Source organism: Aquarana catesbeiana, linkage group LG04 (assembly GCF_042186555.1).
Source record: "Aquarana catesbeiana isolate 2022-GZ linkage group LG04, ASM4218655v1, whole genome shotgun sequence".
Lineage (NCBI taxonomy): Eukaryota > Metazoa > Chordata > Amphibia > Anura > Ranidae > Aquarana > Aquarana catesbeiana.
In genome coordinates, this window is record NC_133327.1 from 272,519,426 (window position 1) to 272,538,748 (window position 19,323).

The 19,323-nt window shown below is 41.8% G+C and overlaps 1 protein-coding gene across 2 annotated transcripts in view; it reads right to left on the minus strand.

Annotated features, from left to right (window-relative positions):
- Positions 1-19,323, minus strand: part of ABCC5 (ATP binding cassette subfamily C member 5) — a 207,397-nt gene that overhangs the window by 172,728 nt on the left and 15,346 nt on the right. For both annotated transcript variants that reach the window (XM_073626551.1, XM_073626552.1), the window contains exon 2: positions 17,468-17,642. In XM_073626551.1, coding sequence (XP_073482652.1) covers positions 17,468-17,596 — 129 coding nt within the window. In that variant the 5' untranslated portion in view covers positions 17,597-17,642. The remainder of the gene's footprint in view (positions 1-17,467; positions 17,643-19,323) is intronic.

Below are 19,323 nucleotides of genomic sequence, written 5' to 3' on the forward strand. Positions count from 1 at the left end.
TTAAAATCGACTTGATTTAAATCAAATACACCCTGCCAGATAACATGAAAAAAAAAAAAAATGTTTTCACACAAATAGAGCTTTCCTATGGTGTTTATGTTTTGCCAAATGAAAAAAGATCAACATTTAAGAAAAAAAAAAAAAAATATGTTTGTTCTACTTTGTCATAAAACACATACAATAAAATCAAATTTTTATATAAAATTTAGGCCAAAATTCATTCTGCTACATGTTTTTGATGAAAAAAAATCCCAATATTAAAATGAAAGTTTAAGCGCCTACAAACTATGGTATATAGATTTGAAAATTGATTAATCCTGATGTACTGAGGGCCTCATCTCATACCCCAACATTACTACTTTTTAGAAATTAGACAGTCCAAGGTATTTTTTTTTTTAACATACTGTCACCAGTGCAGTACAGGGCCATATATGACCCTGATATCATATTTTGGTGATCAGCGACACTGACAGTAAATTTAAAAAAAAAAAAAACAAAAAAAACCCTTTAAAATGTATTCCTTTTGTTAGATTTTAATTTATTTTTTTTTACACATCTGGTCATTAGGATGTTATCACTCTAAACTTTCCTGCCTCTAAATGCCTAAAGTGTTCATGGACACTTAGGCTCGGTTCACACTGGGACGACTTGGGATCCGACTTGTCGCCCCTCAAGTCGCCCCAAGTCGCCCCAGAAAGAGATTCACATGACAGTGAATGGGAGCGTCTTAATAGACACTACTGAAGTCGCTCCGACTTCAGAGCGTACTCCCTGTACTACTTGGATCCGACTTGGTAGGCGGCCTGTACCATAGAAATCAATGGAAGTCGCCTCCAAGTCGGATTGTCAAGCGACTTTGCAGGCAAAAAATTTCGTTTGCCCAGGCAAACCCCTCCCTCCCAGAGAGCTGATTGTCCTGTGATTGGCCACAGCCGAAGTCGCCTGTCCTGGAAGCGACTTGAAGTCGCGTTGTAATTTGCTAAAGTCGTGCTGAAGTCGCGCTGAAGTCGCGTTGAAGCCGCGTTGAAGTCGCCGTACAAAGTCGCGCTGAAATCGTGTTGCCCCTGTGTGAACCGAGCCTTAGGTTAACACAGAGGGGAGTTTAGAGGCAGAAAAAAAATGAATAAAAAAAAAAAAAAAAGCTAAAAAGATCTGTAAAAGCAATGTTTAGCTCAAGTGTGCATGGGGCCTAAGGACATCTGACCTTTTTCTGCCTCTAAACGGCCCTCTAGGTTAGCCAATGTGTCCATGCACATAGGCGTTTACGGGCAATAAAGGCAGGAACGATTAGAGGCAGTAAAAAACAACATCACTTGCGTATTCAGGAGAGGAACACTTTGGTAGGTATGTTTAGCACTTCAGCTTTCTTTTTTTTTCAACAACCTGAATACATGTATATTCTGGCCAATGGAATGCACGCCCAAAGCTTAACGCGTCAAAACGCGCTTGCAAAAGATGGCTCTAGGCGGGTTTTATTTTTTATTTTTTTTACACTGCTTTGCTCTTGCCAGGAGAAATGGTGTTCAGAAGGAAGTTCTAATCCTTCCCTATTCTACTAAATACAACTCTTGTGGTTGCTTTCCTCATTGAAGAGATTTCAAATAATTTGCTCTTCCTGTAACCAGGACAAGAAGAATGAGGTTTCTCCCCTGTGGATCCACGCATATAGTAAATAGAAACATTAAAAAAAAAAAAAAAAAAAAAATTTAATTTTTCATTACTTCATCCAAAATGTTTATTTTTAAACAGCGCAAGGTAAAATTCAGTGTGCAATCACTAAGCATGCATGGTCTCTATTTCTTATAACAAATTCATATTTCATTTTAGAATCCAGTTATCCAAAAAATCTAGACCATTTGTACAGGTTTACAAACTTTCTAGGGAGTAGTCTAGAGAAATTAGGAAGGCTCAGAGGGAAGACAAAGCTCAGGCTAACACAGAAGAAAACAAAAAGGGTATATTTTATTTTTTCCAAAACGCTGCAGTAATTTTCAGTTTCCAGTGATACTGAAATCAGCAAAACCACCATCTTCAGCCATGACAACCAAATATTAGGTGAAAAGTCATCCTTCCCCCTCCCAACAGATTTACAGCCAGGAAATAAGCTTTAAACCACATGATAAAATGTACATATTTTTACAATGTTGTTTAAAAAAAAAACAAAAAAACATTCTACCCATATATACCATTGTACACGATTATCAGCAGTTAATTTTTAGTTTGAACTGGTTGGTTTTTTTTTTTATTGATCAAAAAAAAGTATCAGATGTACAAAAAGAAAGATGATATAATTTAGGAGTGTACAGCCATAATGGACAGCAGCGAAGCAAATGCAATTTCACAACACCAAGCATATGAACATTATAGAAAAAAAAAAAAAAAGACACTGTGTAAGTCTTTTGTAGTCTGAACAGCACATATACAGTATCTCCACACTGAGTAAAGCTGGCCATACACAATTCATTCATTCATTTTTAATTTAACCAGGGGGTGGAACTCAATGTGGATGGGGAAATCCTTCTCGCTATGGTATTGTATTGCTGACAGCGAAGAGCCTTCCCCACCGTCAAAATACAATGAGAAGTTTTGCTAGCTATAGCTGGTGGCACTGATTGTTCAGGAAAAACTTGGCAGGCTGTATACAAGTTGATTGAAAGATTGATTATGTGCAACCAACCTTCCCATACATGGATCGAAATTGGGCCATTCCCTGCTCGACTGGATGAATTTCCATCCATGTATGGCTGGCTTAAATCACAGTTAAGCTGGCCATAAACGGTATGTATGGGCAGGCTGAACCAGCCTGCCGGGCCTTACATGCGATTATCGCTAGTGGCTGGTATACAATGTCTCGGCAGGAGGGACTCCCCTGTCAGTGCTGTCTGCGTTAATAGGGGAATTGAGAGAAATTCGCAGTGTATGGCCAGCCTTAATAGACTAGCAATGTGTTTTGTTTTTTTTACACCAAAGTACCAGCTCAAAACAGAGGGACACACATCAACCTCCTAAGCAACAACACTAGAGGTCGACCGATATGGGTTTTTCTCTGGCTGATGTCAATATTTAAAAAAACGCGGTGGCCGATATATGATGCCGATTTTTTTTTTTCTTCCCTTCATCTCATAAAATCTAACAGTTAGACCCCTTTTACACTGGGTCGTTTTTCAGGCGCTTTTGGGCTTAAAATAGCGCCTGTAAAGTGCCTGCAAAACGGCTCCCCTGCAGTCTCAGTGTGAAAGCCCGAATTCATTAGTGTATTTTTTCAAAAAAAATTGTGTTTAAAAGACCGCTGCGCAAATACCGTGTGACATAAAATATTGCAACAACTGCTATTTTATTCCCTAGGGTCTCTGCTAATATATATATATATATATATATATATATATATATATATATATATATATATATATATATATATATATATATATATAATGTTTGGGGGTTTGAAGTGATTTTCTAGCAGAAAATACAGGATTTTTACTTGTAAGCAACAAGTGTCAGAAAAGATTTAGTCTTTAAATGGTTAAACTGAGAGCTTCTACACACAGAATTCAGTCCATTGATAAGAGTAAACATTGTATCTCTTCAGGTTCTTTTTATCAGATTTGGCAGGCTGCCCAGAGAAGGAGAGAAGTTCACAGAAGACTTCAACTTGCAAGTCCCGCTGACGTTATAATCGGCTTTTTTTATCAGCACAATCAGCCGATGCCGTTTAAATAAAAAACGCCAAATATCGGCCGATATATCGGTCGACCTCTAAACAACACATTAGCCATGGGCAGTTAACAGGGATTAGACTAGTTATAGGGTGTTATCCATTTTGTTTAACTAGCAAGCCCATAGTTTTTAGGAAATTTAATGGACACCCTTCTGCTATACATCAATTTCTCAAAAGGACAACACTGAGTGCATCTCCCCCAACCATTGTCCTACAGTAGGAGTAGTAAGAACTCCATTTTCTGGTCATCAACTTCCTAGTAGTAAACACTGTCCTGTCATGAGTATCTACAATATTATTATTATACAGGATTTATATAGCGCCAACAGTTTACACAGCGCTTTACAATATAAAAGGGAGACAATACAGTTAAAATACACTAAAATACAAGAGGATTAAGAGGGCCCTGCTCAGAAGAGCTTACAATCTAAATAGGGTGGGGCAGGTGGTACAAAAGGTGGTAACTGTGGGGAATGAGCTGATGGAAGTGGTAAAAGATTAGGTAGAGACGTGATAGGCTTTCCTGAAGAGATGAGTTTTCAAGAGCAAGAGTAGGGGATAGCCGGACAGGTGGAGGTAGCGAGTTCTAGAGGATGGGAGAGGCTCTGGAGAAATCCTAGAGACAAGCATGAAGAAGGACACGAGAGGGCTTGAGAGAAGGAGGTCTTGAGAAGATTTGGGAGATATTTGCAGACAAGATTGGTGATTTAGCTCAGGGCAGAGTTGTAAATGGCTTTTTATGTTGTGGTTAGTATTTTGAATTTAATTTGCTGGGCGATTGGGAGCCAGTGTAGGGATTGGAAGAGAGGGTTGGCAGACACTGAGTGGTTGGTAAGGTGTATAAGTCTGGCAGCAACATTCATGATAGACTGAAGAGGGGATAGCCTATGGAGAGGCAGGCCAATGAGAAGGGAGTTGCAATAGTCAAGGCGAGAGATAACGAGGGAGTGAATGAGGAGCTTGGTGGTTTCATTTGTTAAAAAGGGGCAAATTTTAGAGATGTTACAGAGGTGAATTCTACAAACTTTTGACAACGATTGGATTTGAGGCTGAAATGACAAGTCAGAGTCTAGGATTACACCTAGTACCCTGGAGTGAGGGGAGGGACTGATGGCTGCGTTGTTGATTTTGATTGAAAAGTCATGGAGGGGGGCACGGGCGGGAGGGGATATTAACGGGGTTGTAAAGGTAATTTTATTTTTTTTTTAAAAATAACTAACATGTCATACTTACCTTCACTGTGCAGCTTGTTCTGCACAGAGTGGCCCCGAACCTGCTCTTCTGGGGTCCCTCGGCGGCTGTTTCAGCTCCTCCCCGCAAGAAATAACCACCTTAATGCGAGCTCCCTCGCATGGTGGTTAGCTGTTGTGGGCGCGCTCCCGTGATACAGCCGGCGGCTATAGCCGCTCGCTGTATCGCTCGGCCCCGCCCCCGGCGCGCCGCGTCATCGGATGTGATTGACAGCAGCGCGAGCCAATGGCTGCGCTGCTTTCAATCCATCCACTGCAGCCAATCAGCGACCAGGCTGAGCTGCAATAGAGATGACAAGAACGAGCAGCGGAGATTCGCGGTGTCAGGTAAGTAAAACGGGGGGGCTGGGGGCGGCGGTATTGTCAAAAGTTTTTTCACCTTAATGCATATAATGCATTAAGGTGAAAAAATTTTTACCTTTACAACCCCTTTAACAGCTCAGTTTTAGAAAGATTTGTCAGTTAGTAATGCGAGAGGAGACTGAAGGAACTAGAGAAGAGAAGAGGTCCAAGAACAGAGCCTTGGGGGACCCCCACAGAAAGGTGCAATAGAGAGGAGGAGACAGAGTTGTAGGTGACACTGAAGAAGCGCTGTGATAAATGGGCAGAGAACCAGGATAGAGCAGAATCTCGGAGGCCAAGGGAATGTAGTTTATTGAGAAGGAGCGGGTGGTCAACAGTATCAAAGGCCGCAGAGAGGTCAAGTAGTAGGAGTATGGAGTACTGGCTGTTGGTTTTAGCAGTTAGTAAATCGTTAGCGAGTTTTAGTAAGGCAGTTTCCGTGGCGTGCTGCAAGCGAAAGCCAGACTGTAAGGGGTCAAGAAGGTTATTTTCACTGAGGTAGGAGCTAAGACGGTTGTAGAATAAGCATTCTAGAAGTTTAGAGGTGAATGGGAGCAATGAGATGGGTCTTAAGTTGTTCAGGTTGGTAGGGTGCAGTGAGGGCTTTTTAAGTATGGGAGTGATCTGCGCATGTTTTAGAGGGGAGGGGAAGGTGCCGCTAGAGAGGGAGAGATTGAAGATGTGTGTGAGGGAGCATAGGATAGAAGAGGAGGGTGAACGTAGTAGTTGTGAGTGAACAGGATCCAAGGGACAATCGGTTAGGTGGGTATCTGAGAAAAGTTTTGTAACCTCTTCAGTAGTAGCCAATTCAAAAGAGAAGAGTGTTGAATGTGCTGTTAGGGCAAGGGATGTTGGGTGGGGAAGATGTACGCATAGTGGAGTGTCCTCAGAAATTGCATCAATCTTGTCTTTGAAGTGATTGGCAATCTCTTGGGCAGTGAGTGAGTTAGTGGGTAGGGGGGGGGGGCGATATAATATGGTGATAATATGGCGATCCATGTGCATAGAAGTTCATCCCAGTATACACATAAAAAGGATCATATTGCAAAGACCGCATAAACGACGCAGTCAAAAGGTTAGAATGACACCAATCCAGCAATGCAACTTGGGGCATTGCCAGAGAAGATTGAGCAGATCACTCCAGTGCCTGCCACATTTGGCACAATAATAAGCACTCTGTAGACCTCTTTGAAACAGAAATTTGGGTTTCCAATAAGCTCTGTGAATAATGAATAATGGGGTCAAAGTGAGATAGCGACACTCCAGGGACTGCTGGCAATACCTCCTCCCACCGATCATTAGAAATGTATCACGGTCCCTATCCAGTAGGGGTGCAACGGATCGTTGCCGATCCGTGATCCGTACGGATCACCCTCCGCGGATGATCCGTGCCGATCCGCCGAGCACTTTTCGGCCTCTGCCATAGGAAAGGCCGCGGCTTCGGCCTAGCTCCGGAGCCGGCGGCCATCTTAGTACACCCGAAAGCGGCCGCTGTCTCGACAGGAAGTGACGTTTCGTCGCCATCTTGCTACACCCCACACTCCTGCACAGTACAATAATGATAGAGTGAGAAGGGGGCAAGCGGACATCTTGTTACACCCACCGGAGTTTTAGATTTAAAAGCCATTTTCAACACAAAACTGAGCTTATATGCACAAATACTGTATTTATGAATATAAGCTCGGTTTTGTGTTGAAAATAGCTTTTAAATCTAAAACTCCGGTGGGTGTAACAAGATTTGTGTGGTTTTTTTTTTTTTTTTTTGCTGATACGAAAATGATCCGATCCGTGACTCTGATCTGAGGATCGATCCGATCCATGAGATTTTTGATCCGTTGCACCCCTACTATCCAGCCAGCTTTTACTGGACGAGGGTAATGTGTTGGTTTTACAAGGTGTAAGCGTATAAGGTGTTTAGTTACAATATGGTTATAGGAAGAATGAATTTTGTTACTGCGGATTACAGTGCTAAACAACATTGTAGGCACCAATTTTGAATCATTTTCTGTCCTGTCTCTGAAAAGCATGTCTAAGTTACAAGTATTGATAAAAGGTACTACTACTATTATTATTATTAAAGTGGAGTTCCACTCAAAAATGGAACTTCCGCTTTAAGTGAAGGTGACCCCCTGACATGCCACATTTTTGGGGGGGGGGGGCAGATACCCTCTTTTTAGAGGGATCCAGCTCCCGCTTCCTCCCGGGGCACTGGAAGTTCACCTCTCCCCCCTCCCTCTCGGCAATCTGGGACACGTCACAGGTCCCCGATGATTGCCCGGCCAGTAACAGTGCAGCAGAGAGGACAATGACAACATTGACAATGCCGGCGCCACAGAAGCGGGGATTCGTTCGCCCGCATCGCTGGACCGTGGGATAGGAGAGTGTCCGATTCACATTTTGTAGCTGCTGACTTTTATATGGGTTGAACTCCACTTTAAGCTTGAGCTCTGATTAGAGTTGTTGAAAAGATATCAAAACCCCATCTTTGTACAAGGAGTCTTTAGCATCAATGTGGGAACTTCTTTCATGCATTAAAGACACCAAGCTGCCATATTTCTGCGAGTCGTTATGTGATTAAAGAAAATATCGGGTGACAATATCAATACCCTTCAGTTTACAGTATTTCACACCTTACTGTTAATTAAAAAATTGGGTCAGCTGACATATGCTTTAAGATATTAGTTTGTAAGGTCTCATTCACATGTGCAGCTAACATCACTTCTATGACAAGCAGTCTGTGGTGGATCGATTTTCAGAGGGCATTTTACCACCTGTTTTCACCCTCAAAATGTGCACCACCTAGCTGCAACCATGTGCACTGCAAGTGGTAGCAGGACAGCTATGGTGCAGTCCCGTCTTCTTCAGTGGTGTGACACGCCATTGAAATTTTGCTGCGGCCACAGCATCTGTACAGACCCGAGTGGCCACGTTTTGACCTTTAAAGTCAAATGATAGTATGTGTTGTGAACCGTGATGATGAAAAGTTAACTGTCCCCAACCTGTAAGGTGTTGTAATTGACAAGCAAGAAAATAGAGCCATGAGTTAAGAGCAAGAAGAGACACACACACACACCCGGACAATTTAGTAGAAAGTTTTTGAATGTTTGCTTTTAGGGTGTTCCAAAGAATGTTCTGCAAAGCCATGTTAGCCTGCTCAAAAAAGGTAGTTTGGGAGTGGACATAGGAGTGTAAAGGTTTCAGCGTTATTCAATTTAGATGGTAAATGGTTAGATACCCCTCACCTCTATGGTAACAGTCCTTACAAAAGGAATAATTCACCATCATACCCAAGGCTAGATTTATCCACGACAAAAAAGACTGGCTGGAGACTGGCTAGGCCACTCCAGGACCTTAATGCGCTTCTTTTGAGCCACTCCTTTGCTGCCTTGGCTGTGTGTTTTGGGTCATTGTCATGCTGGAATACCCATCCATGACCCATTTTCAATGCCCTAGCTGAGGGAAGGAGGTTCTCACCCAAGATTTGATGGTACATGGCCCAGTCCATCGTTCCTTTGATGCAGTGAAGTTGTCCTGTCCCCTTAGCAGACAAACACCCCCAAAGCATAATGTTTCCACCTTCATGTTTGACGGTGGGGTTGGTGTTCTTGGGGTCATAGGCAACATTCCCCCTCCTCCAAACATAGCGAGTTGAGTTGATGCCAAAGAGCTCGATTTTGGTCACATCTGCCAACAACTTTTTCACCTAGTTATCCTCTGAATCATTCAGAAGTTCATTAGCAAACTTCAAACAGGCCTGTACATGTGCTTTTTTGAGCAGGGGGACCTTGCGAGCACTGCAGGATTTCAGTCCTTCACAGCGTAGTGTGTTACCAATTGTTTTCTTGGAGACTATGGTCCCAGCCTTGAGATCATGGACAAGATTCTCCCATGTAGTTTTGGGCCGATTCCTCGCCGTTCTCATGATCATTGAAACTCCACAAGGTGAGAACTTGCATGGAGCCCCAGACCGAGGGACATTGACAGTTATTTTGTGTTTCGTCCATTTGCGAATAATCGCACCATGTCACCCTCTAACCAAGCTGCTTGGGAATGGTCTTGTAGCCCATTCCATCCTTGAGTAAATCTACAATCTTGTTCCTGACATCCTTGGACAGCTCTTTTGTCATGGCCATGGTAGAGAGATTGGAATCTGATTTATTGATTGCATCTGTGGACAGGTGTTTTATACATGGAACAAGCTGAGAGTAGGAGCACTCCTTTTAAGAGAGAGTGCTCCTAATCTCAGCTCATTACCTGTATAGAAGACACCTGGGAGCCAAAAATCTTGCTGATAGGGGATCAAATACTTAACTTATTAAAATGCAAATCAATTTATAACTTTTGAAATGCGTTTTTCTGGATATTTGTGTAGTTATTCTCTGTTTCACTGTTAAAATAAACCTACCATTAAAATTATAGGCTGATCATTTCTTTGTCGGTGGGCAAACGTACAAAATCAGCAGGGGGTCAAATACTTTTTTCTCCTCACTGTATGAACATTAGTAACTCAGGCACTGGAATGGTGCTATCTAGAATAGACGGCAGTAGCAGTTTGAAAATGTGTTTTGTTTTTTAAAGTATCAACAGCAATAAGCTGTTCGTAAAAGGAGAAAGCTAGTGCCTATTTCAGCCCTGCAAGCACCACTATTTGCACTTGTACAGCTTTCAAAAAGCACAGTAAATCAAATGACCCTTTACCTTAATTTATAAGAGGTAATTCTCATGTCATTCAACATCAAACTCTATTCATCCCTCTGTCATTTGTAGATGCCCACTACCATAAACTTCCTAGATGCTACAAAACTTCACTGTCAAGAAAAGTAAATGAATTAGGTTAAAGCAGAACATCCCCCAAACCAGGACGCTACACTTTTAACAATCCTTCAACAGTTTCAGGCAGTGTTTTTTTTTTTTTGGGGGGGGGCACAGATAATTAGTTTTGGAAGTTACCCACTCCCACTTATTGCCTAGGACCTCAACAGTAAATACTGATTACCTTTATCGTTGTAAAGTGCTGTAAGAGCAATTTTTGCTAATGGCAACAAGGAGATACCTGTTAAGAGCAAATAAATTATGCATATTCTTAAAGCTGAACTCCAAGAATTATATTTTTTGCACAATTACATTGGGCCAGCTTGGCTCAATGTACGTATGCAAATCTTACATCTGAAGGGCCCCTGGGGAAGCTGTAAACCACACCAATCAATCATGAGAGCCTTGATCCTCCAGGTTGCGTGCAAGTATCTTCCCCTCTGCACCACAGGTGGTCCCTCTGCACCACCGTCATCTGTAGAAGGCCTTATATTTTTTTTTTTGTAAATACAAGGCACTCTCTGACTGGAAAAAGTGGAGATCCTAATGTTCCCACCCCATCCAACCAGACAACGCTTTATCATTGAGAAAAAAAAAATACAAGGCATTCTTATGAATGGGGGAAAGGGCCAAGTGAGTTCCCACCTGTGGTCAGTGTGCAGAGGGGAAGATTGTGGCTCTCACTGCAGTGCAGGCTACAACAGTGGTTTACATAATCTCAGATGGCCCTCTGGATATCAGATATGAGTATATACATTGACAGGTTGGCCACATGCAAGTATGTGGAAAATATAACTCTTGGAGCCCTGCTTTAAGTTTAACTGTAAATAACCTATGTCAATAAAACCATGATTATCCTCTCTCTTTTAATTAAGAATAAGGCACATACTAACATGGAATTCAGTTGTACCTTCGTGTACTTTACATCCAGAGTCAGAGATGCAAATTCCTCATTGCTGGAAATTTTGAAGTATATAGAAAATGCACGTTATTCTCATGACAGGATTCAAGGACAGACTATTCAAATATTTTATAGTTCAGTTTCTAAAACTATTTCAGTACAACGATAAGTGAATTACATGCAGTTTCAATAATTTCATATCAACATGACATATTAACTAAGGGGTATGTTGAGAAATAAAAACATTTAGGATAAACAATGAAATATGGCTAAAGGTTAAAGAGCAATTCCACTTTTTTTTCCTTAACAAAAACACATTCTCCTCTCCTCTATGTAAATTACAAGGATTTAAAAAAAACTTTGTTGCAGATTCCTACCTTTTGTTATTCTGAAGAGATCCCTGTGTGTTTATCTGTGTCCGTGGGGGAAACTAAATCTAATGGGAGTGGTTTCATAATTTTAAATCAGCTGCTGCACTTGCAGGGCTCTAATGAGGAAAATTGCAGGGTCTGTATACCTTTAGATGCAATTTCCTATTGGGACTATTTCATCAAAAAAAAAAAAAATTGTTGTAGGGGATGCTGGTTATCTGACTTGTATCTTGGTGCAGACTTCTGAGAAAATCAGTGAGCCAATCACACAAGCAGGAAATTATGTTTCTTGGGGGAGTAACAACTCCAGGTAGCCATATTGCATTGCATTTTACAGAAAATTACAGAGCTGCAGATTAAAAAGTAAAAGTGTTTAATTTCAATATGACTCAAGTTGCATTTGTATTTGCTATATTAATTTTTTTTTTTGCCATTTTTTTCCCCACGAAAGTGGAGTTACCCTTTAACTATTTCATTTGTTCCATGAAACACAAGCAAGCCACAAATGTAGCCTCTCTGCCATATAGGGGGTCCCATTATGCAGCTGCTAAAATATCTGCTGCAGCCTGTGTAAAGCATTCATGTGCTGACTGCTGGACTTTAAGGATGCTTTCCCTGTCTGCATATCAAAGGGTAGAGTAGCGATTTCTTGCTACTGTGATCAAGTGAGAAGAATTAAAAAAAAAAAAAAAAAAAAAAAAGGTGTCTCGTGCGCCTAGGGGTCATTTGTAGGAAGGGAGTTTAACTTCCAGATTGAGAAGGCAGGCATCTTCACAGTCAATTACTGCGAGAAATAAGCTGCAGCCAGGGTTTCACACTGCTTTACAGTGCACAGAAATGCTTACTGCTTTACAGTATTGTTGAAATGCCCCAATACTACCTTTCAGGCCCTTTTCACACTGGGGCGTCGGCGGTAATGCGCCGCTATTTTTATGCCTGTGTTTAAGACTGGGTTCAGATTCCTGTGGTACGATCAGATTTTCAATGCGATTATGTAAGTTTGCACATTCTATGGGGCCAAATTCGTGGTGGAATTGCACCAAAGTAGTACAGGAACCATTTCCAAAATTGCGCTGTGCTGAGTTATATTGATATTAACAGGTGCCATTGAAAACAATGTGATTTTGATTGGCATGTGATTCTGTGCAAATCAAATCGCAATCGAGACAAACAATACACATCATTCATTTTTCTGTATGCTTTTTGGTCAAGTTTATTATGCTGTACCCTAAATGTAAACATATTTGCCAAGTTGAATTCCATGTATTCTGTGTCTTATTCTCTACTTATTGCCACTGCACTGGATCTGTATTTATACTTCTGGCATATGTACAGATATTGTACCGTAGCCCATCTCTTGCTTTGTATGCATCAGTATCTGTTCTTATTCTGTATATATATTTATTATTTGCATGGACATTGCACACTACCATTTTTTCATGTCCTGAACACTGGGTGTAATTCTTGATGTCTGCTCTTAATTTGTGCATGAGTGCTGAGCAACAAACGTCCTTTTGTCATACAATGATCACAGTCACATAATGATGGCTGCCGGCGGCTAAAGACGCTGGCAGCCATAGTGGGTTCTTTGAAGGAGTTGGGTAATCTGGTTTATAGGGGATCCTCGGCGTACCCCTCCCTTCCGTCCTCGACTGTGGCGACCCTCAAGGTGTGGGGTGCGGCTAGCAGACGTTTCGTAAAACCTAATAGGTGGTCCCCCTTCTGCCCCCTATGGGGGAATCCCTCTCTTTCTCATTTCCGTACTATTCCGGACCCACAGCTGTGGGCCCGGTGTGGTATCAAACTGTTGCGAGACGTGTTTCAGGCTAGAACTCTTATCTCGTTTCGCGAACTAGTAGACAGATTTGGACTTCCAGCCTGGATGTTGTTTAGGTACCATCAGTTGCGACATGCAGCCAGGGCACAGTTCCCACTCCCTCCTAGTCTTGCAGTCAATCCTATTGAAGAGGTATTGACACAGGAGACTCTCACTAAGACTATGTCCACAATATATTTTGTTCTCCTCCAGAAGGATTCACCAAAAATGGAGGCCCTGTGGGTTAAATGGAAGACTGACTTGCCTGATCTAGATAGAGAGACCTGGGAGGAATGTTTTGAGGATAGCTCTAAATTGGTAATCTCTTCTAGAGACAAGTAAATTCAAACAATTTTTACATAGGGTATACTACACCCCTCAGAGATTGCACAGAATCTATCCGCTGCGCTCCCCGAATTGCCCGCGTTGCCAATCACCAGACAGCACCTTCTTCCACATGTTTTGGTCGTGTCTGTGGTTGACAGGATACTGGGCTGAGGTGGGGGACTCTATTAACATTAGGCTCCAGCTGGATATCCTGGTGACGCCGGAGCTGGCGCTGTTGGGTATTCAGGATGATGAACAGAGACCCAGATATACTAAGATATTGATTTCACTGTTGTTATTCTATGCAAAAAAACAAATTTTGCTGAACTGGACCTCACATAGACCTCCCACGGTGAGATCATGGGAGGACTCAGTTAATGCAGTGTTACCAATATATAGGCTAACCTACATGAGTAGAGGGTGTCCCCGGAAGTTTGACCGGATTTGGAAGCCATGGACAAGTCCCACTTATAATGCTGACCCTTAGTTCCAGTTGTTCCTGTGGGTGATTCCAAATATGGGTGGTACCCGGGTGGCTTGTCTCCCCCACGCCCCCCTTCCCTTCCCCCTCCCTACCCTCCTATCCTTCTATTGATAATAGACCTTATATGTAAAGTATGTCAATTTTATTGTATTGGATATGTCGTATACCATGCTGTAAGTGTACACGATTACGTTCCTTGTATGTTTATGACTACGTTTATTTAATCTCAAACTACTATGTATTGTATTTTTTTTATTTTCTCCTTTTTTCAAATAAAGACCAACCTTGTTGTGAAAAAAAAAAGACGCTGGCAGTTATTCGAATGCAAAAAAATGCGACAGACTAGTTGTTGTACTGAAGTCGATCAATGGATCGACTTCAGAACAACCAGCCTGCCCATAGATGGATTGAGATTCAATCCATCCATGGCCAGCTTTATCCAAATTTCTTGCAATGCGGCTCTCGACATTTAAGCTTGGACACACCTGTTTTTACATAAACAAGCATTCTCCAATATTCTGCACTTCAAAGCATATTCGAACAACTAGACCAACTAACCAGGACAGGAACAAAACACTTTTGTGTGTGACAGCAGGACAAAGCTCTCAATGTAAAAAGAAACTAGGGATTTTTTTATGCACTGCTGGTGCCTCCTGAGCTCTCTCTGATGCAACAAAAGTGTAAAGAGAACAATAAAGCACTGTTCACATCTATGTGCGTTTTGTATGTGATGCGTTGAAAGGAGAAATACATTTTTTTAAAAATCTGCTTGCTGCATTTTTAGTGTGGGTTTCCAGCAAGTGTATCTTGGGACAAGTTAGGCATGCCAAAAAAGGGGTGTGAATTGTCCCTCACTAGTAAACAAAATCTCAGCCAATTGCAACCAGATAACTGTACAACAGGGAGCGAGCACACACAAGTACCCCCATAGTAAGCGGCTTGCTATAGGGACACCTGGCAAGAGAGGGGGGGGGGAAGCCCAGGGTGCTGGCAGGGGACAGAGAAGAGGATCGGGGCTACTCTGCACAAGACCTTTGCACAGGGCAGGAAAGTATAACATGTTTGTTATTCTGAAGAAATAAAAGTTTAGAGAATAAAATGGAGGTCCTTGCAATTTTTTATGTAACACTGTATTTATGCAGCGGTCTTTCAAACGCATTTTTAAAAAATTCATTAACCACTTGCCGCCCACCCACCGTCAAATGATGGCAGGGCGGTGCGGCTATCATTCTGGGTGGATGTCAGGACGGCTTCCCAGAACGGCCGGTTGGGTGCGGGGCGATCGCGCCGTGTCGGATTTCTGTAAAGAGCCGCAGTTCTTTAACGATGTGATCAGCTGTGTCCAATCACAGCCGGTCACATGTAAACACGGAGATGCCGGTAATCGGCGCTCCTCGTCTCACATTGACAGAGTGTGAGGAAAGGAGAGACGATCAGCGGCATCTCCTCGCAGAGGACATCTAGGTATGTAATGAGGGCACTGATCAGCAGTGCCCCGATTACAATAAAGCCCCCACAGTGCCAGCAATAAGTGCCCACCAGTACCAGCAATCAGTGGCCATTAGTGATGCCAGTCAGTGCTGCCCCATCAATGTCACCTATCTGTGCCCACCAGTGCCACATATCAGTGCCTCCTTATCAGTGCCACCTCATAAGATCCCACCAGTGAAGGAGAAAAATTACTTATTTACAAAACTTACTGACAGAAACTGTTATTTTCTCCAATAAAAAAAAAAAACCCAGAAGTGATTAAATACCACCAAAAGAAAGCTCTATTTGTGTGAAGAAAATGGTAAAAAAAAAAAAAATCACATGGTTACAGTGTAGTATGACCATGCAATTGTCAAAGTGTGACAGCGCTGAAAGCTGAAAAATGGCCTAGGCAGGAAGGGGGTGTAAGTGTCCTGTATTGAGGTGGTTAAAGTGTATTAAAAAAAAAATAAAATAGAATAAAATAAAATAAAATAAAAAAATAAATAAATAAAATAAAAAAAAGAAAACAGTAAAGTCAGCCCACTTATTTTGTATAATGTGAAAGATGTTACGCTGAGTAAATGGATACCCAACACGTCATGCTTTAAAATTGCACACACTTGTGGAATGACGACAAACTACGGTACTTTAAAATCTCAACAGTCGACCCCTTAAAAATTTTTACAGGTCACCTCTCGAGAGTTAGAGGAGGTCTTGCGCTAAAATCATTGCTCTTGCTCCAACGATCCCGGCGATACCTCACGTGTGTAGTTTGAACACTTACAACGTACGTATGTGTTCGCTTCTGCGCGCGAGTACGGAGGGATGGGGCGTTTTATTTTTTTCTTATTTAAATTTTTTATTTTTGCACTGTTCCTTTAATTTTTTTTTTAATCACTTTTATTGCCATCACAAGAAAAGTGAACATCCCTGTGACAGTAATAGATACTCTTTATGGAGGGATCTGGGGTCTCTAAGACCCCAAACCCCTACTTTGCACTTGAAAGCATTCAAAACGCCATGATCTGCGTTTTTGAATACTTTCGATTTTTGAAAACTGGTGCAGTTGGTTCCAGAGTAAACCGGAAGTGATGTCATGATGACATTTGAACCAAAAAAAGTTAATCTTGGTCTCATCAGACCACAGGACATGGTTCCAGTAATCCATGTCCTTAATCTGTTTAAACTGCTGTATGGCCTTGGCCAACGTGCTGCAGCACAGTTTTAGGGTCTTGGCAATCTTCTTATAGCCTAGGCCAACTTTATGTAGAGCAGTGGTTCACAACTCCTGTCCTCAGGACCCACTAAACGGCCAGGTTTGCAAGATAACTGAAATACTTCACAGGTGATATAATTTGCAGCTCAGTGATAGCAGTATTCTAGTCTGCATCTCCCTAAGGTAATACTTAAAATCTGGCCCGTTAGTGGGTCCTGAGGACAGGAGTGGAGAACCATTGATGTAGAGCAACAATTCTTTTTTCTTTTTTTCAGATCCTCAGAGAGTTCTGGTAAATTGGGCCCAATTTGGACATTTTCACATATGGGGTGTACTTACTTTTGTTGCCATCGGTTTAAACATTAATGGCTGTGCATTGAGGTATGTTGAGGGGACAGCAAATTTACACTGTTATAGAAGCTGTAAACTCCCTACTTTACATTGTAGCAAAGTGTCACCTCTTCAGTGTTGTCACATGAAAAGATAATAAAATATTTACAAAAATGTAAGGAGTGTAGTCACTTTTGTGAGAAAATATAATATAATATATATATATATATATATATATATATATATATATATATACACACACACACACACACACACACACACACACACACACTTTTTCCCTTTATTTAAAGATGCTATGTTTCTGCAGTGAACAAGCTACAACATCCTAAAGCAGGAGATAACTAACAAATGTCAGCTTTTATAACAAAACTTAAATTAGCAATGACCATTCACCAAGAAAGCTGACCTGTGATTTTTTCTTTTGATATTTGAAGTCCTCTTGCTCATTTTTCTCATCTGGGTTGTTTTGATCCAGAACATTTCTGTACCCCAGGCTGGGTATGACATATTCGACTCCTAAATCTAGATCTTTCATCTTCCTTTAGCATCGATTGCCTCTAGTGATGCAATGTCTGCAAAAACTTCAAAACAAAGAAAAACACTTTAACAAGATTTAATCTAGTTTTATTCTTACTAATCATTCAATAATGTAAAATGTAACTAAAGCCTAAACTTTTTAGCTTTAAAAGGAAGGAAGAAATTCATAAAACCAATCCAATTTTTCTTATTTTTGCAGTTAAATATTAAAAAGGGAGATTTCTCTTTAATTTCTGTATTGGAAACAAAAGGAAATATCCCCTTAGGGCTATACACTCTTGCAGTCCATTCTTAAAAGGGGTTGTAAACCCTCAGGGTTTTTCACCTTCATGCATTCTATGCATGAAGGTGAAAAACCTCCTGTGATGCAGCAGCTCCCCAGAGCCCCCCCTTTTACTTACCTGAACCTGGTCTTTCCAGCGACGGGGATGAGCACACTATCTCCAGCCGGTGTTTTGGGTCCTAATTAGATAGATTGACAGCAGCGGGAGCCAATGACTACGCTGCTATCAATCAAATCCAATGAAATGGGAGACGGGCCGAGTCCCTCATAGCTGTGTCAATACAGCGCGCCCACACGGGTGCCCCGAAGGAGAGTGCCTTTCCAACACCACCTTTAGATATCCTTTAATTTCTGTCCAAAACCGATAAACGACATTGCTAGATAACATGAAGCGGCATGCCCAGCTCTTTGTGACATCTCCAGCACATGTTGGAAACTTGCGGATAGAAAAGCTGAGTTAGACTTACAAATAACTCCTTTTCTGAGAGTCTTCCAGGACAGCCCATGAGACCTAGGGCTCCTCTTACAGGACAGGAAACACGCTAACTCGTACCAGATAAAGGGGCGGTCCCCCAGGCTCCATATCAGTAATCGAGAACCGTAGGACATCCCTGTAAAACATATGCATAAAACACATAAAAGACAAAACCGGGTGGGAATCCGGCTGTCCTGGAAGACTCTCAGAAAAGGAGTTACCGGTAAGTCTAACTCAGCTTTTCTCTAAGAGTCTTCCAGAACAGCCATGAGACGATGAGCCAGAACTTACTGCCTGAAGGACCTTATGACCAAATGCCTGCTCCTGAGCAGATAGGAGATCCAGGCAATAATGTTTAATGAAGATCGAAAAACTGGACCATGTGGCAACCCTGCAGATTTGTTCCAGTGAGGCTCCAGCCTCCTCAGCCCAAGACGCATACAAGGCTCTTGTTGAGTGCCCAGTGACAAAAAAAAAAAAAACAGAGGAACTTCCGTAATTTTGTAAGTTTCAGAAATAGCTTGCTTTAGATGCACTCTTTCCCTTGTGTGCGCCTGAAAAGAGGACAAGGCGTCTGTTTTTCTAATGGTTTTGGTGACCTCAAGGTAGATGAGAAGAATTCTTCTCACATCTAAAAAAAAACTAAATTTTCTTTCTTGGTTGCCCTTTGGCGAACTACAAAAGGTTGGCAGTACAATGAACTTGCCACTTTAGGCATAAATCCTGGATCAGTTTTCAAACCTACCCGATCCTCAAAAATTGTGAGGAAAGGCTCCCTCACTGACAGGGCCTGTAACTCACTTACCCTACGAGCTTAGGTGATTGCACAAGGAAAATTATTTTTAAGGTAAGCAACTTAACTGAAATATCCTCTAGGGCAGTGATGGCGAACCTTGGCACCCCAGATGTTTTGGAACTACATTTCCCATGATGCTCATGCACTCTGCAGTGTAGTTGAGCATCATGG